Consider the following 22,219-nt stretch of genomic DNA (forward strand, 5'->3'; position numbering starts at 1 on the left):
CCTTCAAAAAAATATGACATTGTGAAACAAACCACCCAAAGGAAACCATTCCGTTGTTTGTGTAACATGACTGATAAATTAATAGAAACATTGGACTGAAATTAGTGATTTAACACAAAAACACCAGTAATGTTAGAACCCAGGGCCCAGTGGAAAGGAAGAAGAGCAACCTTTTTCACAAAGATATTAAATGCAAGACTTACATGTAATGGAGTATTTTACATTGTGGTATTTCTGCTTTTACAGTAAAGAATCTGAATATTTCTTTCACCTCTGTGACTGAGCCTTTATTTTCCAAAAGCATGTACGTGGTTTTGCACCTTTATTCTCCAATCCCACGGAGCCTACACTCTCAAAATGGCGCTTGGGATTAGCGAGGGCACTGCTAATGCCCCCCCGAGGGGTCGGGGTGTGATGCTGGTGACAGCTTTTGTCTCTCTCTTTGCCAAACCAACCTCATTTTCTGTCTCTTTGCTCTTATCCTGCCAGACAGTTCTTATTTCTCCACATCCTTTTGATTAATGACAGCTACAGTTTTAATGCCGCTTGTTTGTTAAGTTTTTGAGCAATTTCACCTATAAATGTCAACCATTGTGGCTTTTAAAAAAGAGTCTTAGCTGTGTCTGTTTAATTAAAGGTAACCTTGGTTATTTTTAAGATGCCATCCTTCAAAGCAGATGCTACTTTTTGAGTAAAGGGGAGCTTGAAGACTTTTCACTCCACAATCTTTATAACTCATATTTAACCAGCCTTGATTACTGGTTAAGAGCATTTTCTTTCTCATTGGGAAGTTATCACAGGGTATTGAAAAGACAGTCAAACACACACACACACACAACTGCTCAGGTTTTATATGTTTTTAAATATTCTATTTCAGTACTTTATTTTTATCTGCCAGATACACATTGTCCCAAGTTGGATTCCACACAAAGGCGACCTGAAAGCTTTGGTTTTCTATCCCGTGTGAAATAAATGACCATGTCTGTGACCCCTTTTCGTAAATGCCATCCTGTGAATCCCATACATCCTTTAACCTTTCCAGGGATCAACAGGAGAGCCAGGTTTTCCAGGGCTCCCGGGTGCCATGGGGCTTCCGGGGTTCAAAGGCCATAAGGTGAGAGCCAATTCAACAACATTCACATGAACAAAATAAAACGTGGCTTTGTTTGGACTTAATGAAGTCTACAATTGGCAACATAAGCAACACTTCATGAATGATTCATAGCTTTTGCTGTCAAGAGTTTGTACATTTATATGTTGTACACTAGAAATGTTGACAGCTTAACATAATACATGCTTGTTAATGTATTATTCAGGTTCTGTTTAGATGACATGATTAATTTTAATGGCACTGAAGGTTGTCTTTCACACTTCAAAAGCGGTACACTCAGGCGCTTTCATTATACAGTACAAACAATCCTTATTCAGATCCGTCTGATTTACATGCTGTATGTTGTTTTCTGTGTGTTCTTCCACAGGACATTAATGCTATTTTTCTGTTGTTAATTCTTTGTTATAGAGATGTCAAACTGTTTCTTTGTTATAGAGTTGTCAAGCTGTTAGTGTCAAGTCAAAAACCTGAATCAAAGCTGGATGTCTTCTCTAATGTTCAGTGTTGTATTTGTAGGGGGAGCAGGGTGAAAGAGGATCCAAAGGAAACCAGGTATTGTGCTTTTTATTTATTATTTACTGAGCAACACTTGCACCTCATTTTTCACTCTTACAGTATGTTTTCACGACCCAGTGCATGTAGGAGTTATTAGTTCAGTCGTAACTCCTGTCTTAAAACAGAATGTTTATTGAGAATAGATAAAACACAGTTACTTTTCATGCCAACAGTCTTACCAGAGACATCAGAGAGCAGTCCACAGGTGCAATCTGTGAAAGCTGGAATGTGCCACTGTAATTCATCAGTGCTCAATTATTCATAAATTGATTAAAAGTAAATATATATAGTTTAATATAGTACATATATACTATTTGATATAAATTTGCTTGATATAGGCAGTAGCTATTTCACTTTCTAAACTGCATGAATTCCTATTGATATAAATTATAGATTTACAACGTAAATAAAAGTTTCTGAAATTAAATACTGGATACCTTTACCTTGGAAGTTAAAAGCATAAAATTACACTTGGGTCATTAAGACCATTATTTTTGGTTATTTTGGTATGGCTGTTTCGACTTGTATGTTTACATTACATTGCTTTTTGATTGGATAATGCTCCAGATCAGGTCTGAAATTAAGATTTTGGAAATATCGAGGTACTAGTTGCCATAGACACCAAAAAACATGCAAATGTAACTTTTTTTTAACTGTTTACTTACATTGTCCTGTAAATAATGGTCTAAATGCTGCTTCAAAAATCCTGCACTATGCCAGGAATACAATATTAATCAAAAATAGTAACATTTAAAAAGCCCACTATGTATACTTTGTATTTTGAAATTTCCAGTATATATATATATATATATATATATAACATAACATGGTGACAGCAAAAAAGCAGCAGAGATAACATAACAATACTATCTCATAAGCATACACAAATAAATAAGTAAAGGAACAGTTGGAAAATACAGGAGAGTAAAAAGTGAAACATAAAACCTTAAGGACACTCAAAGGCCTGAGAAAACATGTGGGTCTTAGAACGCATTATAAGTGTCTACAGAGAGGGAACATGTGATTTAAAATGGTAAAATGGTCAAATTTCAAAGTCGGATCAAAAATTACACCAAGATTTCTGGCATGGGCATGAAGTTTAGGCGCCAGGGGCCCTCAGTGATTAACTATACCCCCGATGGAGTTGGAGGGACTAAATAAGACCACTTCGGCCTTACTGTCATTTAACTGAAGACTATATAAAATTTCTGTCAGCTAAAACATTCTAAAAAGGTTGGGTGGTGCTAACCAATATGCCTCTTTCACAGCAGACATTTTGACTTGTCATAGAAGGAAAAGCACAGGTGTTGCTAATAACATTAACGATGGCTTTGTTCTACTCAGGTGTCCCATAGACCATAAGAGTGTGACAGTGAGTTAGTGTGTGTAATACCAGGACCCTGAAACTGAAGCAGCTAAATGGAATCCAGCCATCATTCATTGTATTATTTACACCCGTGCTTTTCCTACTATCACATTTCAAAATGTTTTCCATGAAAAGGGCCTATCTAGCAAATCACTACTTTGAACCTAATTATGAAACAGTTGGTCCAACTTTTCCTGCAGGAGTGTTACATGTGCTCTTTCCTAACCAGCCTGTTCAGGGATATGATTTGGAAACATCTGTCTCTAAATTTACAGCAAGTCAAGATGCGTGCAGCAACTATTCTAGTGATTCAGCAATACTGTTTTTTCATTGGCTGCCAAATTTAAATGTTTTATGTCACACTGATTTATGTCAGCCTCTTAGTGGTGATTAGGAAATGTGGGATGTTTAAGTAGGCTTCAATATGTTAGAGTAAATGTAAAAAGCTAATCTAATTTAATCTAATCTAAAGTCATTTTTACAGTCACTTTGAATGCAGTCACTTGCACATAAAAGTTTTGCAATATACACTGCGGTTTACTTTTGGTTTTTTGTTAATGTCATACTGTACAATGTCTTTGGTCGTTCATTACTACAGAAGGGCTGAGGCTTATCCCAGCATGAACACATGAGCACATGAATCCCTCTATGTTGTAGCAACAAGATTCCACCCTGCTCCACTTCTACCTTTGTGAATGCAGCATCAGTCACAAATTGAACAATTGATCAAAGCATGTGATGAATGCTCTGATTCAATTTCCTCCCTTTACGTGCACTAATGGAGAATAGTGTGGTGGCCCAGAGAAGCAGAGAAAGGAGAGCACAGTGTATCAGTGCTTCAGGATGTGGTTGGAAAGCCACACACGAGATAAAAAGTCAGGTTTCTTAAAGGTCACTGCTAGCCAATTCCTATCCCCTCTCTCTCTGGGTTTCTCTTATTGGCTGCTAGTGGTAATCATGACCTTTTCTCCAATCATACACACACACTCTCTCTCTCTCTCTCTCTCTCTCTCTCTCTCTCTCTCACACACACACACACACACACACACACACACACACACACACACACACACACACACAGAATCAAGACATGGAGCAGCACACACTAATACACACACATACCTAAATCGAAGCATTTGTTGCTGTACACATTCAATCTCACCCTTGCACACACACAACACATGAAGCTGTCCAAGCACGTATGTAAACAAACTGGCACACACCTTGACTTAATCTTGATGTATCTCTTTGCAGGGGGAGCGAGGCAGAGATGGAGATCCAGGGACTCCTGGTGTACCTGTGAGTGTAGTCTCATTCTGCTTCCACTGGGTGGCAGTGAAGCTTATGTTTCCATAGCTTCAGCAGGGTTTAAATATGTGTGTTTGTGTGAATCTGAGTGTGGTCATGGGGACCAAGTGTCCCCACAGGGGCATGAGGATGAGGAAAATCCTCCACAACAACAATGTCTTGGTCATTCCTGATTTACAAGGAGCTAATTTGGGGTTAGAACTTGAGTTTTTGGTTAAATTGTGAAATAGGTTTAGGTTGGGGTGGGATGATTGTAGGGTCAGGAATAACATTATGATAGGCTATAGGTGATACTAAAGATTTTGAATTAAATTCCTGAACAGATTGAATTATTAATTTAATTAGAGAATCAGTATGATGGAATTCATACATAACTCCTTTTGAGATTATTAATTTTGAATAAAGCATGTCTCTAATAAATAAAATAAACATCACTAGATACATGCCACCATAAAACTTTATTTCAAAATAAATTATATTAATAAAGTCTACTAATATAACACCTCCCTGAAGGTGACTTTACAAGGTGCTTTACAAGATTAAAGACAGACAGCATATAAAAACACATGAAAATGCAATAAAAGACCAAATAGAAAAGACTACAAGCAAACAGCAATACAGGATGGAATAAAAGAAAATATAATGGGAAAACAAGACAAAATGGGAAGAGACAACTTAGAAATGAGAGTATAAAACAGCATTGAAACTCCAGACAGTAATACAAAATCAAAAAATCAAATAAGATGCAAACTGTTTAGGAGAGTTGTTCCACAGTCTCAGGGCCCTGATGGCAAAGGCACACTTTGGTGTTTAGGCTCAACCTCAGAACAACAAAGAGGATCATAGTGACACAGTTCAGTTTCTTGGTATAAAGGCAGAGCAGGTTGAATTACAGGCAGTGGGTTATAGAGTGCGGTCACACCATCATTTAAAACTCAGATCAAATTGTATCTTCTCTATCAGTTGATTTCACCAGGGTGAAGTAAATCTGCACAAATCTTTTGCAACAGGTTCTACTCTGACTTGTGATATGCAATGTTGACCCATAGCAAACCATACTGACAGTGTCAACATTTGAGGGAACCGTAACAGAGGGCCAAAGACTCCAAAAATGGAGGAAGCTTGTAGCTCATTAGTTGTGTTGAACCATTCACTTTTAAAATCTAACTCTCCTCTGCTGGAGTATAAGCTGCTCCCCAAAAGAAGAAGGTTTGTAGACAGTTATGAGACAGGAGTCAATGGTGGAAACATGTCTCCTGAATCAACTGTTTTAACTTATTGCTACATTAGCAACAGACCCAACGAGCTGGCAAACTAACAGTTAGCATGCTAGCTAGCTTGGACAGCTATTGTAACCATGTTACTAATAACATTAACAGTGGCTCTTCATTCATTCAACATAATTGATGGTATTAGTTACACCTGTCCTTTTCCCACTGTGACATGTCAAAATGTTGATTGTGAAAAAAGTGTATTATGACTGACGAGCAGTAGCACGTTCCCTGTTGGAAACCATTTTCACAGTTTGAAGGACCAAGCATCTAGTATGGAGGATGTTTTTGCTCACATTTAAAAGTCCAGTCCAAATAGAAAATTAAAAGAAATAACATTAAAAAGCTTATTATTTTACTACAATACTAGGAATAATCAGGCCATAATTAAACTTAAAAAGAAAAAAGAAATTGAAAAAGCAAATTTAAAAGGTAAAATGATCATTTGAAAATGTAAAGTGACAATGAAAAAAATGAAATTTAAAATGCAAATTGTGTGCAATGTGCCAATTTCTGGTGTGACTGAGCCTCAAACATTGGCAGCAGACAGGCAGGTGTTTCAGGAACACAGTACAGGATTCAGGCAAGAGAGTGGCGGAAACACAGTGACAGCAAAACAACATTGACCTTATGGCAAATAGTTCAACATTTTGGCATAAATGCTTAATCACCTTTTTGCAAACATTTTTATGAGAAGATTGATAACTTTCTTAGGGTTGTACTGTAAATATGAAGCTAGAGCTAGCAGCAGGTTAGCTTAGCTTAGTAAGACTGGAAACAGCTAGCCCGGCTCTGTCTAAATGTAACAAAATCCACCTATCAGCACCTCTAAAGCTCAGTGTCATGTGTTCTCTACACATACAGCTCTAGTAGCTTGTATGAATAGATAGACTTCTGTTAAAATATAGATGGGAAATATTTTCAAATTGTTGGCAGGGAGGAATGATTTGATCTTGGCAACAAGGTAACATAAAGTTCTATAATCTGAAAAAAGCAGGATTACATAAATGATTTGTTTATAAATTTTATCTTCATCAATAATTAGTCATGAACAGACATGATGATATAAATTGTTGTGTGATCCGCAATTTCCAGATTTCAATTTGTAATTTATATTTTTTAGGAACAATGCCAAGTGAATTGCATTTAAGAATCATTTAAAGTATTATTCACTGAGGTATCAATCATATCCCTAGATAGAGATTAGACAATGAATCCAGGTGTGTGTGTGTGTGTGTGTGTGCGCACAGCAATAACTATATTGCATCATGTGGAGACAGAGTTGTGTAGTCTCAACTGTGACACTTGAGACAGATAAAACAATTGTATTTCTCACTATGCAGCTTAATGTTCACACTCTGTAATTCCACAGTATTGAGAGCAGCCCAGCCTCCTTGTGACACACTCTCAAGGCTAAATGCATCAGCAGTGAATCACAAGTGTGTCACTGCTGAAATGAATATGACATATTTTTTGTCTTAAGACAGACTTCCTAATTCTTTCTGGGTAAAATGACTATGGCTCTGCAGTGCAACTTGAGAAAGGGTGTGTTCCGTTTGCCTCCTCCTCTATTAGGAAGTAATGTGGAGTTTAATTTAGAGCACAAAAGCGAGGCTCATGTTGCTTTGCACGTTTTTATTTTGCAAAGACCTGTAGGCTATAATGCAAATGTTGCTAGCAAAGACTACAAATTGCACCAACATTTTTCTAAACCTGGTAGCTGCATCTGAAGGCAAGCATTTGCCAAGCCAATTTTTTGTTCTGTTATTGTAGCCTATAAATGTGAAAATTCTGCAAATTAGCAAAGGATTTTTGTGAGAAATAAAAACATACCACAGAAACAATGATAGAAGAAGCGAGTCTGAAACCTGTTTTCCTGTTATGACATTAAGCCACTTGAGTGAAACTGCTCAACTTTTACCACAGTGACATTTTCTTGTGTTACCTCTGACGCACAATGAAGCAGTTTATCTGTTAAATGATGTGTTTCCGAACATCTGTTTTCTTATTCAAGTCTCAGCAGCTTGTTAAAGTTGTGTCAAAGAGAATTGGGAACAATTAGCTTTTCCTCCAGTTTGTTTGAAGTACTTAGTTTAGTAGAGTGGAAAACAACTGAGAGCTTCCGTTTCACAGGGTAATCATAATGAGTGAGACTGGTTGTCTCTAGGTTGTCGCGCATGAGCCTCCAAGGACATCTGCCTAAAGTTGAACCTTTCTCAATATCCTCATGTCATGCTACTGGGCTCCTTTTGAATATTTGAATAAGTGTGGTAGCCAATGCCAGCTTGTTTTTTTGGGTTTTATTTACACTGATTGGCACCCTGTTGTGTCCCTAGTGTTTGCAGACTTTGCATCTATGAATAGGGTGTTTGCTAGCAGGGCAGAGCAGAGTTTATGTGCTTTGACCATTAAAGAGTGTGTTATTAAAAAATACTTCCTGATATGACACTGTGTTTCCTTGGACCAAGCTTTTTAGGAGATCTCCAAGCACTATGATGGCTAAAATGAGAATTGGAGAACATATGGATGGAAAAAAGGAAGCATTTGAAGGGAAACGGAACACACTCGGAATTCTCAGATATACGTCCGAGTAAAAAAAGAATTGGTGTTACCACGGGATAGTGCTTTTTAAGGACTAACAGATCCACAGATCTTTCATCACATTATAACAAGTAGAAAAAAGGGTTAGAGAATGCATTGCAATAACCAATCTAAAATGTTTTGTAAGCTTTGTAAGTTTTGACAGAGAGGAAAGCGGTTCTGCATCAGCAATGCAGAGCAGCGAGCATTGCTCCTCTGACATACTGTCTCAGCCTTTGATATGTAAGCAGAAGTTTCTAACTGTCTCTCTCTATTTCTTCCTCTTTTATTTTCCCCCCCACCCTTTTTCTTTCTTCCGTCAGGGCGAAGTGGGACCCAGGGGAAGGAAAGGAGAGGTTTGTCGAATTAGACTTTGCGGTATTAGATATAATCCATTCTGTCTTATTCTGCACCGCAGTGAGAAGCCCTGTCAAGCCTGCACGGCTGCTATAGAAGACTTACAGAGCCAATACCTCCAGGCCTGGGGAAATCTGGCCCCCCGGGCAAAAATATACATCACAAAAGCGCTCTTTTCTAAAGGCGCACACATCTGAAATATCAAACACTTACTGTACTGTCTGCAGAATCACAATTTGTGGGGCTATAGCCTCCCTCAGTTGTGCAAGTGCTGTACGTTTTGTAGGATATCATTTAATACAAGTCCAAACATGCTTTATGATCACTGATACAAAACCATTGTGGGAATAGGAAACTTTGGAACACTGTATGTAGATGTAATTGCTATTCTTGACCATTTGCTAAGCCTCTCCCCCTGTAGTTATTGTTGATATACTTGTCAAGCTTTCTGTTCCTTCATGGCACATGTGCAGCCACGATAATGGTGACAGACTCAAAATTTCTGAAACAATGGGTTCTTGATTTCAGATAGTACATACAAGTAAACTTCTTCTTCCTAGCTGGCAACTGTTGATTTTTGCTGGCTGAAATGAAGATTGCAGAGTTTATTAGCTGTTGCAACTAGCCAATTAAGCTAACATTAGCTCATGAGTTGGTTAAATGCTGTCTGCAGGTTACTTTTTAAATGTGTCTGGCTGACATGTTGTTAAACGAGAATACTACAAAGGGTCTTAAATATGCACTTGCATGGCTACATATGTGATCTAAAAGTCTAAAAGACTGAGGCTGAAACTGCATGTCTCAGACAAGAGGTCAGCATCCTCACCATCTGATGGCTCCATGGAGAGGAATGTAGAGCTAGTTAATCTTGCTATTATAAGGATGATAAGGAAAAATGTAAGATCAGACTGAAATACTACACATTTAATGTGCTAGTTGTGAACAGGGATTATTTTAATGTAACCCATAACCACACAAACAAATCAAGTGGTATTAAAAAGTAGTTAGTCAACAATTACAGCTAAGTTAGAGCAGATAATCATTGTTTAATTCATTCCTTACACTCTTGTTCTTGTGTTTATGGTTTTGGAAAGGCAACACGCCCCACCACCATCCAAACTCTTTGTATACTTACTACTTGCTTGATAGGCCTGCTGTGCGTAGTTGCCGCTGCTAAGCTATGATTGGACAATTGCTGTTCAGGAGAGAGGTTTAGAAAACGGTAAACTAGGAGTGATTTGGTCAAATATTGCAAAATTAGTCCCATTTTATTTTATTTTTTGTGTACTATAATGTGAGATTTTCTGTCCTCTCCGCTTCTTCAGAAAGGATTGACAGGGGATGTGGGCCCCAGGGGGCCTGACGGAAAGAAAGGAGACATGGGCCACATGGGCCATATGGGTGCTGTTGGTCCCAGGGGATTTCCAGGCCAGGATGGATTGCCAGGCCAACCAGGCCAACCAGGATATCCTGGGAAGCCTGTGAGTGAACCACCTCTAGACCACCTCCTCTGAACAGATAAAGCAAAAAAAGAAAGATGGGCTGAAAGTTACAGTCAGTGATTTCAAGCCTGGATAAGGGGAGTTATGTTTGCTAGTAATGGGGGCACAGCTGTCAGTGTGTGTGTGGGCTATTTGAAGACAGAGTGGGGAGAGTTAAGAAGATCCTGTAAATCTGCAGGCATACTCAATCACAGGTTGAGCCTGTTTTCCCAGTCCCAGAGTGGATTCAGCTGAATCAAAGTGTAATTGTGTGTTTCAGGCCAAGCCTCCCTCAGATGAACATCTTCTAAAGCTCTGCTCTGATGTTCTGCGTAGTAAGTATCTGTTTTTATGTCACTTTGCTGAGTATGAAAGCTGAGCTCTGAAAATTCCACCCAGTATATACCAAACACTGCAGTTGTCTTGGGCTTAGAGTTGCACATATTACATAATACCTTAGATTGATTTATGTTGATTATATAACAAACTAGGGTTAAACAGCTTTATCTGGTGGACAAGGAACAGAACAAACATGAGACAGCAACAAATAGACTATAAATCTAAATAAAATATGTAATTGTCCTTTTTACGCTAAAAGCATGCTCACACCAGAAAGTGGTACAGCAAATTGGGTGGTTCTAGCAGCTTGATGATGTAGTGAGTACTCACTGGGCCAGTTGGTGAACCATTCACTGCTCAACCAGTAACATGCTAGCGCTCAGTCACAATAGCTCTGCTCCAGTCCCAGCTTGGTTACTAATGGAACAATAAGTTCACACAGTTTATTCAAAAGACATATTTGTCTCTGACCCTTGTCTCTGTCAGTAAACCATGCGTTTTGTGGCACAGATCTTATTCTGTCAGAGGATGGTTGAATAATATCCAAATTGGATAATACAATAAAATTTTAAAATTAAACAAAACCACCTGAGCTGTCCATGTCTGCTGTGCACATCCACATCCATTTATAAATTAATCTAGCCCTTAATAAGCTATGGTAGCTCACTGTGTTTTGGATTCTCTGGCTCTGTTTCCTCAAAGGTCAGCACTGTCAAGACAGTTTGCCATTGCACAGTCAATTCATGTGTGAACTCGATGCAAAAGAAACATGCCAGTTTACCTCACCCAAGCAAGCAAATGCAATAATCATCTGTTCACCAATTCCAGTTCATATCACTTCCATTCAAATGAATCGATTTTCCTACTAAATTTCACCATTTGAAATCCTGATGTGACCAGACCTTGATGACTAACAATAGCTGTGACTGTGCTGCTGTAGATGACACATATTTGGACCCCCTCACTTTCCCCAAATGAGCAAAGATAAAGTAAAATAAGAGAATAGAAGAAGAAACAAAAAGCCTTTTTGGCTGATGGTAGCAGGTAGTTTGCCCATTTTGTAATGATGATATGATGATGCTGTGATGATAATGATGATAATTTTATCATATTACAGTAATGCTGTTTCCACAGCAACCCAGCCACTCCTTTAACTGTCCCATCAGACTGCACAGGATGCATTTGAGGAATTGGAGCATTCTCCAGGATGGCAGACTTTTTCAGCTCACGGGGTGAAGGATGAAGAAGCATAGTTAGCTGAATGGAAAGCACCCATTGGCTCTGTAGCAAACAGGCTCCTGATTGGCCGCTTATTCCAGTGTAGTGGCAACTAATAGGATTAGACTAATAGAATTCAGGAGAGAGAAAAGAGTCTGTTGTAATCAGTGAATTGATGACTATGATTATATTTCTGGGATAAATATATAGTCACTGTTTTGACCATTTCCTTTTTTATGTGCTTCTAATTATTATGTGGTCAGACTCTCTCAGTTTAGACATGATGTTTAAAATATTTATGTATTAATAATCAACTTCTGGCTGTGCCCTGCAGACCAACTCCCAGCATTGCTCCAGTCCCTGGCCCCCCCAGCTAGCTGTGAACCCTGCCACAGCATGAAGGGACCCCCAGGCACGCCAGGAGCACCGGGACCCAAAGGCTCCATGGGAACTCCAGGCTACCCTGGCAGGAGTGGTGCTCCGGGTTACCCAGGACCTCCTGGAATGCGGGGTTCTCTGGGCCTTAAAGGTGATTTAGCCAACAATGTTGAATTTCTACTGAGGTCAAACATTTCAAAAGATTAATCTCAAGACCTGAGGATGGGTTAATGTTACCTGTAGGCAATGTTCACCCTAAGCCAGTGGTCTACTCCATTATCTGAATCCCAACAAGAATATTCAGTCTTTTTACCCTGATGAAAACAAGACAATAAATAACATCACTACTTCATGAACAAGAGCCAGCACAAAATTTACTGCTGTTTTCATCTACGATTAAAATCAAAACAGTGTCATCGACTTACAAATTGGATGTGTTGATGTTCACTGTACCCCATAAAACAACATCATTAAACAAGTGAACATCAGTAAAAGTCAGCAGAGCAAAAGACAACAAATACTGCATGCAAAAAACCAACTCAACGAGCTGTCTTTGATTTATCACCACTTCAAGACACAGAGTGGCTAATCAGCTGTGAAAGATGCCAAACTGTATCACTCCACTGCTGTATATGATTTTGACTTGTTAGTTCAGGAAAACGGCAACTTGAGAGGTGTCAGGATTGGTTTAAAACACTAAAGGAAGAGACTGAAAGCTGACTGTAAGGAGAAAATGAATGATGCTGTATATACTGTATGTCCGGGAGGAAATTTTATGGAGGCACCCATTCATTCACTATTAAGATTAACATCCAAATCTGATGTCATGGCCACTGACTGATCAGATGTACTGCATTCACTGATGCCATTTATAGTGAGCCAATTTGATGAAGCTACACATCAAGATCAGTTTACTTGACGTGAAGTTCTGGTCAGTGTGTGAAAAACAGTGTTTCTTCTTAATGACCATTAAACAATAGAGACTGGAGCCGAAGTATTAAAATTTAACAGAATTTATTTTCTTGTACAAGAAGGAGCGTTTCACAATGCAACACACAGGATGAGGTTACAAAGAAAAAGGCTCCCAGTGGAGCGCCTATAACAGGGTTTTATACACCTTAAGTGGGCGTTACAGTTCTTTTCTTAATCTATCAAAATACAGACTTATTTATCTTATTTATCATGTCTGTTTTCAGTTCTCCTGTCCAGGAGCCATCTTGCCCAACTGTCCCCCAGATGATGTCTCACACTTTCTCCAACAAATTTTAATTTCTACATCTTCCTCTTAACAAACATAATACTGAACTTCCTTGAACCTTAGCTGATAAGTCTGCTGATGTTGCAGAGTTGCAGTACAAGACAGGAACAATTCATCATGATCTAGATAAAATAGTAACACTCATACGCAGTTCAATCATAATTTTTATAACAAACAGCTTCATAATGTTTTCTGTGGCTCTGGAGGAGCTTTGCCATCAGAGAAAATAACACTGATGACATCACAATGACATCATTAGGGTTATTCAAAGTCTGGTCATGAACACTAGATTTTATCAGAAATCTGATGTCATGGAGATTTAGAAGTCAGAGAGAGTCTACAAAAGATGCTATCAAGTTGCATTATGGGAAGTGTAGGATCCAGCATTTTCAAGCTTATATAGGGACACTAAGTTAGAATATTTCAGCCTCTGTTGCATCAATTTTATCCATTCTGTTTTGTTTTGTTCAACAGTCCCCCCACTTTATGGAAGTGCAATACTAGATCACAAGAGTACCCCTTTAACTTATTTGATTTTAGATTCTTTGCTTTTATTTCAGTTCACTATTGTGCATGTGTAAGAGAGGGAAGATGATGAATAAGAGGCAAGATTAACTCTACATGTACATGATTCTTGTTCACTGAAACCCACTCTACATACACGCTGAGTTGTAAATGATATTACAGTATGTACAGTAAGTTCCACTAGAGAGCAGGGTGGGGGAAAATTGAACACAGTGTGTTAAGTAACAGAAATGTGGTTTAGACGAACCAAATGACAGAATAATGTCTATTTTCGATGATTGTACTTATGGTCAGTCATCTGGACAGAGAGACACTTTCTTTTTCCTCCAGGAAAATTGCCAGGTCATAGAAAGTGGCACAACATTCACAACTGCATACACAGGTTTTTTGTGTCATCAATGGTTTTGCACTTTTTAAATTAACAAAGGACATTTGCTATGAAGTTTTTAATTGAAAGTTGCTGTGTAAAATGTTGCCATAGTGGACATGAATGATGTCAAAAACTCCAAAAATAAGACCTGTGCTGAAAAAGAAGAAAACAAAAGAAACCTAATTTAAAGCCCCTATGATTAGGATTTTAATAAATCCAGCTTTAATGCCCCATAGTGGTAATATCAAATACATACTGTGGCAGTCCACAGCATGCTGAAAGCAACGTTTTTATATAAACAGAGCCTCTACAAACAGAAACTGTTGCATTTAAATTGTACAATTTTATAAAACATTTCTTTATTAGGGCTTTAAGGGTTCATTCTTTCAGTGAAATAAATTGCTGTAGTGTTTACTTGGTATGAAATCCTACAGACTCTTCCACAGAATAGGAATGGACATCGCTGGGTTAGAGGGAACATTGCCTTTAATTTCCTGCAGCTCTGAATCTGGCAGCTCATTTATAGAAACTCTAATGCTGTCTTTAAAGCAGACATATTTTGTCCCTAGGTGACATGGGACCAAGAGGGCTCAAAGGCAGCAATGGAGAAGGTCACACTGGACCTCCAGGACCACCTGGACAGCCAGGTATGTAAGAAGCACAGCAGCATCAGCCTGTTTTCTGGAGGATCTTCACCCATTAAGCCATTTTGTGGAGTTGCAGCTATTTCAGCAACCTAACCACAGTGTTCTGACATCTGAGCTTTCAGATCTGTGCATGAGTGCATTTTTAACAAAAATGCATCAAGGCTGTTTGTAGTCTTACATTATTAACAAACGTGTGGGTGGACACTGTTTGTACTTAATTTTCAGTGAGTACTTTTAGTGACAGCTTGATAGGTGGGGTGAGGGCAATTAACAGACAGTGAGTGCTTTATTTCTCTATGGAAGCCATAATAGCCTATTAATTCATCATAGAGAGTATGAGTAGATGCAGTTTATGATCCAGCATGTGCTATTTTTGGTTCATAAAAGTAATTTAATGTAATCTTTGACTTTTTTCCATACATGAGACAGAAATACCAAAAACAACTGTGTTTTATCTGTATATATTTTTCAATTTTTTTCTTTCCTTACATCTGCAGGGGTTCAGGGTCCTCGTGGCTTTGATGGAATCGGCCATCCAGGCAACCAGGGAATTCCTGGGGAACCAGGACCCCCAGGTGATCCTGGTAAACAGGGCAACCCAGGGCTTCCAGGGATTTGCGATGTTTCCATGTGCTATCAGACCTACAACCTCAGGGAACATTACAGCAAAGGACCCAATGTCTGATGACACAGCAGCATGGGAGAGGCTGCTATTGGTTAAACACCCATGTGTTTTAAGGAAGCGATGTACTGTATCACTGATTTACTGAGATGTGTGTGACTGTATGAGCAGACTGTGTGGAGAACAGCTGCACTGGAGACAGAAATAACCTCATTAGTTGAGTTAACATGGGCAGGGCTTTGACTCATGATTATGGAATTCATGATCAAAGGTGGTCAGCAGGCCAGCTTACTGGCTAGCTTACTGATACCACGTTAACATGGCTACTTTATATTTAAAGTTTGGATAGCAGGTTTAAATAGTGGGCTCCAATCCTGAGTTAGACAGATTAGCACCAAAATGGTTGTAACTTGGTTGTGTTGGTTATTGTGTTACTAGGAAGAGAGCTAGGATTTGGAATAACATTAAAAATAGCTACCTCCGCTTTTAGCTGAGTTCCTCTTTACATTTCAGTTGAACACATTGCTAACAAGACAGGATGCTAAGAGGCCTAACACCATTAGTCTGATCAAATTTCAACACAAGATTCATGCGCAAAAAACTGATCTTTATACAACAAAATGTATAAAATATATATGAATAAAATAAAAATAAGATATCCTCATGCATTATAATTAAGCCAAATAAGACCATGGGCTTTCTTTTATACTGTGTGTCAGCTAATGTGGGGAAAAAAGGTACTATTATATTTTTCCAGACCATGAGTCCACATTAAAAACTACACATAACTGCGTATTATCGACAAAAGTGAACATGAATTACCACTCATGTTGTGCTTTGAAAAACTGTAGTTACTTTGGCTTCACCAGTTAGGGTTTATATCAACCAGTGAGGTTATTTCTACCTTCAGAGCCGCTCTGCCTCAGAGAAATGATTGTATCTATGAATCATGTGAAAACTGCAGTACATTCCTTGACAATGAATTTGGATATGTCACAATGAAGGAATCAGACACACCATTTTCGCCTGATTATCATGTGAAAGTTTAGCTAACTGTCAAGTTCAGGCAGTTTGATTAAAGATAAAAACCTCACAGTTAGTAGCAGAAATCTTTTCGGACTGATTTAGAAATTAAGTTGAAAGCTAATGCAGACGTCCATCCACCATTCCAACTACAGACCTCTCTCTTTGCCCCACATTATTTTACTGTCAACATGCTTCTAGTGCATCCTACATGTGTTTCTTTCTGGTGGAAGAACATAATTCTATCACCTTTTGTGTATGGAGCACCAGGATTAGTGCTAATCCTAATCCATCACTGTGACAGACAGGGTCTGTTTTCACCCATTATATTTATGTTGTCATGTTTTGCAATATCGTATAGACCTTTATGTACCTCAACTGCAATATAAGAGACAGGCCTTTATTTCTTATTCCCTTGTTTTATAAGTATATCTTTGAATTCTCTGTTGCCAAATCTGCTACATCTTACTTTGCTGTTAGTCCAAACTCAAAACTTCCTACATGTCTACCTACTGCTCTAAGTTTCTCTCCTCCAACAAAAATACAGTTTTTCTCTATGGTTAGCTACTCTTAGCGAAACACTTTCTACACTGATGTTTAATTAAAATATCAATAGGGCATGATCCACCCAATTTCTGGTAGGCTATTCATCTCTAAACGTCTACAGAAAGTGTTGCGTTTCATCAACGGTAGCTTAACCACGCTTGAAAAAACGTCAAAGTAGAAGTGATCAGAAACAGTGTTGAACAGAAATATTAAAAGTCACAAAGATTTTGAAAATTCTAATTAAATATTGGTAATATGGAACAATCTGTTGAAACAACAGTAATGCACCGCGTTGTGTGTGCTGTGATAATGTGTTAGCAAAGAAAAAGGTTAGGTGGTGTATGATCAGCTGCCTGGGTGGTTGCACACTTTCACACTCCAGCATCAAGCTGGACAGTAGATTTCCTATAGACATTCTTGTAGATTTGCTCACTCAGTTCAGCACCTGCTTTTCCAAATGTGCACTGTTACTTATTATTCACACCTCACTAGTCTTTCAGTCTGCTTGTTTGTTGGACCCACTGTGTGACTAATTTTTTGACCATGCTTTAATGTTGTAAAGTTATATAGTAGACCTACAATGTGAATGGGTGGATTCCATTTTAGCATTATCTGTCAATGCTTTTCAAATTCAGTAAATGATAGAAAATGCTAAGTTGGCACAACTTTTAGCATTTAATGCATTGCTTTTGTTCAGTGAAATTCTAGCAAACCACAGCTGGGCAGACAATTAAGACTTAAGTCTCCATTTTATAATTCATCTAAGGTCTCAGCAGAAGGAATTCAGATAAGCTTGGGTATTCAGTCACTGGAGAAATGATGCTTCAGTGGGAACAAGTCTGTGGAGCCAAATAGAGCAGCTATTTCAGATCCAGGTGTCAGGATTTAGCAACAATAAGCTGCTACAGGCATCATATTGACTGTTAGAGGCAAAAAAACAATAAGCATTCACCTACAGAAATAAACAGCAAAACATTGTGTTTGCAAGAAGCAGGACAAGATACATTCTTTTTTTTTCTTCAGTTTTTGTTCAGAGGACTGTACTTCTATAGTCACATACAGAAAATATTGGTTGCTTTATGGTCAATGGCTCTTTCTTTCTCGAGAAGAGAGACTTAAAATTCCATGTATGCTGAGGACTGATAAGACAAATATGTTGTGACAAAACTCTGTCTAAGACTTGTAACCTTTCCAAATGCTGTATGGAGTCACAAACGGGTTAGTGCCTCTCTCTGGGGTTCAGACTTCAGGAAGCCAGCTTCCAAACTGTTATTTGTTGCATTCAAACAGGATTTTTTTACCTGTCAGAGTAAGCTTGGCAGGTTTCGAAGTATCACTGCTGTAAGAGTAGCGAGCTGTGGTGCACATTCGAGTCATTTGAGTCTTAAAAAGTGCAAAGAATTCAGGTGTGCATTAAGCCAACAGTCCTGCTGGAAGAGAAGTGATTATAGTGAGACAATCCTACTATTTATTGCTATGGTTATTTTTGCAGTGCATTTTTTTCCTAATTTTTGGTAAAAATATGATTTAACTGATTAAAGATATTACACAACTTTGCTATATGTCCTGAGCCTCTAGCTTTTCAGTTTCATAGTTTGCGACCATTATGTTTTTTAAGTGTTTTAACAACAAAACTAAACTTCTGAGGCCTGCATAGCGGCCCCTAGTTGCTACATTGTTCATCAAATCAGTGTGAAATAATTTGATGAAACAAACATATTGATGATTTTGCTATTCGTAGATACTTTCCAGTAGTGTAATTTTGCCCTAGATACTAGATTTTAAAGGCATGGTGTCATTAAAAGCATAAGTGTCCATCCTCTTTGGACCATGAATGTGCTCAAGAAATGTAATGTACATTAAACGATCAATTATTTTGTGTACAAAGTTAATATCTTGGACTTGGGTGGTGCTGGAGTAAACATATCTGATGGAAATGTTAGGTGATAACGCTACCCCCTATAAAATAGTGCTCATATACACCTAATTTCCTGCAGATTTTTTGTATCAGTGTATTTCACTTGCTTCTCCTACAACAGCCAAACCATGATTGACGTTTTTATAGTTATGTTCAGGCAAACTCAAAGCACTTGGTTAAGGTTAAAGAGCTGCTAGTGTTGGTTGAATATTAACACTGAAAAAAAAAAATAGTAACTTTGATGATATCATCATGTTGCTGTCAGATGCATGATGGGAAATCCAGTATTTTTGACCCATACTAGAGAGTAATACTAGAAAGTTAGAATATTGTGTCCTCTGCTGCTCTGATTATGACCATTCTATTTTTAATCTGACTCTTGTGAGTTCCCCAGCTTTATGGAAACACAATACTTAATTGCTGGTGTACCCCTTTAACCAAGTGTTTTACCAGCCTAAATCTAACAACACATGGGATACATTGACGCAAACTCAAGTCTATTGCTTTGTATACCCAACCATCCACCCTTACCACCTCCTACGACTTCTCTGCGGAATAGGAATGTTGTAAGATAAGAAAAAAAATTGCCACTGATTACAATCCAGGCAAAATGTATCCCCAAAAAATATTTGGCAAAGCAAATTAGTAGTATATAAAAGGTATTGTGTGGGAGACAGTGTTGTACGAGGTCACAAAAATATTAATGAGGTTGGATATTCATACCAAATCTCCATTCTTGACAGACTTTTGTTTACAAAAGTGTCACATGAACAATAAGTGACAGTTAAGGCTCATAAGGCATTTATCATATGAGAATAGATTTAACAGCAAATCCTCAAATCTAAATGACAAAAGGCCTGTTTGTCAGTGCCTACAGCGTTACACTCACATGCTGTGTACACTCAGCCACCCACTCCAACCTCCCACCTCAAGCTTTTTGCAGCAGTATGTCATCACACTACTTCCGCTTTTGCTACTGAGGAAGCTTCCGTTTTTCTGCTGAGTACAGTCTCACATTTAATGCCGTGACTGTGAAACCTGTAGCTGTGTTTTTGACACAGCTTTAATCTGTTATCTTGAAAATCTTTTCTTATATCTGTATCATCAAAAAGGGGCCAACCAGTAACCATCCTCACAGCAAAAACAGTCTGTGCTGTGTCGGTTTATTTTCCAGTGCAGATGGTGACATGATTAGTCACATTTAACAGTGCAGTTTGTCTGTGTTTTAATTTTATTTCAGTATGCAGGGGTTAGAAAAACATCCTCTGTGTTTGTAATATCTTCTGACAAACATCCATTTCTAACTTTTTAAAAGTTTATATTATCTGTTATATCCGTAAATGCTGGAAAAATGCAATGTTTACAATGGTATTTTTGTATAAACGTATGATTACATTGCATCATTATTTTTGATGGAAAACTATTTTATATGAAAATAAATATTAATTATGGAACACTGATTTTTCACTGTTCTTCATTGCAGTTTTTCATTATTTCATCATAATTCTGTCAGTACAGATTTTTGGTTAAAACACACAATTTATTCAGGGGAATAAATTATTTCACTTAGAATCATTTACATATATCATTTTAAAGCCAATAACTAAGCAATAAAAATGTAAATATTGTAATGAAAATCATTTTATAACTGAATAAAAACAGCCTCACATGTGGTTTTTATTATCATAAACATTCACATATCAAAAGATCCCCGCAAACAGACAAAAAATTAGAGACCATAGTCAGCACAGCTTACAGACCACATGATTCTAGAGACAGAAATAGAGTAACAGCACTGACCAATCAGACTGACTAATAAAACCTAGGTGTGGTCACACAACCTTGCAACAGATTTCATGTTATTTCTGCACACGTATTCCAAGATAACACATGTTCCAACTGGTCTGCTTGTTTTATCAATGTGTTTAGGCCTACAAGGGCATGAGAGAAGGTAAATTACACCAACAAGTGTGCAGCTAAGACACCGCCTGATGCTTTAGGTTTTGCCTGTAGTATGACTTGTTAAAGTTCTCATTCACATGGATTTTTTTGTCTGTGTGTGTGCAACCTTTTTATGAAATGGGAATGTTGATTTTGGCCACAAACACTGTACTATTCTTGTCATTATAAACATGGCCACACATGTTAGTGTGCATGCTGGCATTTTCAAATTTACTTACTCATTTTTTCTTTTGTGAATTCACTACATACTCCAAACATGTTTAGAACCAGCACACAGTTTGTGGCTGGGATGTAGGGCAGGATGAACTATCAAGACTCACTTCTGACATATTCAGGTGTTAAGTGTGGATTGCTAACCCATGGTTTACAAGGAAGCTAAAATATTGCTGATATTGCTATAAACGATACAGAATTTGACATTATTATTATTATTATCATTAGCAGTAGTAGTAGTAATAGTAGTAGTAGTTATGTAGGAACCAGCATTTTTGGAGCTTAACCCATATGAGGGATGAACATTTCAGCCTGTTTCTGCTTTGATTATGACCATTTTCTCAGTGTCTTTTGAGTCCCCCCAACTTTATGAAACTGCAATACTAAATCACTGGAGTCCCATTTAAACTCATTGGATTACCTTATTCTTAATTACAAATGTTTCCGATTAGCTTTTGAGTACGTATTGCAGCTGGGCTTTGTCCGATTGGCTGTCCGAATGAATAATGTCCATTCAATCAGGTTAGTCAGTTTTTTCAAAGCCTCCACTCATCAGGTTTATCTCAATTTAATTAAAGGAGCTGATGTTTTCAGCCAGTCAGGGTCCACTGATTCAGTCACTACATTCTCTTTTAAATTTTAAATTCTCTGTGCGCCCACACAGGTGTTTTCCACTTATACTGATTAGACGTCTGCACAGGTGAAGTTGGGTGAGGTTATGATGGAATTACATGAGGTCACCAAACTTTACAAATAGCTATCATATGTATGTAAAGTAATATGTCTTTTTTTAACCGTTGAATATTTATCTCAGCATTCTGTACACTCTTCACTTCTTTGCACTGTTTGTATCCTGTTTACAGTTCACAGAAACAGTTTCACCTGTATGTAGACATTCCTTGTGTATATTTCCAAGATCGTTGTGTTGTTATTTTGTGTAAGTACATTGAGAGCCACTAAACCAGTGTCAAATTCCTTATTTGCATAAACATACCTGGCCAATAAAGATGATTCTGATTCTGATAATGCAAATGATAAAGGTAGAACATCTCCAACCCAAACAGGTAGAACTAAACTAATCAGGTTATTGACAATGCTTGCTCAGTATCTTATAGAAATTACAGAGATGAAACTCAAGCATTATCATTTTATTTATTATTTAATTTTATTA

At 37.9% G+C, this 22,219-nt stretch overlaps 1 protein-coding gene across 1 annotated transcript in view; it reads left to right on the forward strand.

Moving 5' to 3' along the window:
- LOC122972967 (collagen alpha-1(XXI) chain-like) overlaps positions 1-20,303 on the forward strand; it is a 70,043-nt gene extending 49,740 nt beyond the window's left edge. The window contains exons 23-31 of the mRNA XM_044340405.1: positions 1,043-1,114; positions 1,628-1,663; positions 4,287-4,331; positions 8,515-8,547; positions 9,874-10,029; positions 10,310-10,364; positions 11,921-12,115; positions 14,687-14,764; positions 15,262-20,303. Of these exons, the coding sequence (XP_044196340.1) occupies positions 1,043-1,114; positions 1,628-1,663; positions 4,287-4,331; positions 8,515-8,547; positions 9,874-10,029; positions 10,310-10,364; positions 11,921-12,115; positions 14,687-14,764; positions 15,262-15,449 (858 nt within the window). The 3' untranslated portion in view covers positions 15,450-20,303. The remainder of the gene's footprint in view (positions 1-1,042; positions 1,115-1,627; positions 1,664-4,286; positions 4,332-8,514; positions 8,548-9,873; positions 10,030-10,309; positions 10,365-11,920; positions 12,116-14,686; positions 14,765-15,261) is intronic.
- Positions 20,304-22,219: the final 1,916 nt, after the last annotated feature.

This window comes from Thunnus albacares, chromosome 21, assembly GCF_914725855.1.
Source record: "Thunnus albacares chromosome 21, fThuAlb1.1, whole genome shotgun sequence".
Classification (NCBI taxonomy): domain Eukaryota; kingdom Metazoa; phylum Chordata; class Actinopteri; order Scombriformes; family Scombridae; genus Thunnus; species Thunnus albacares.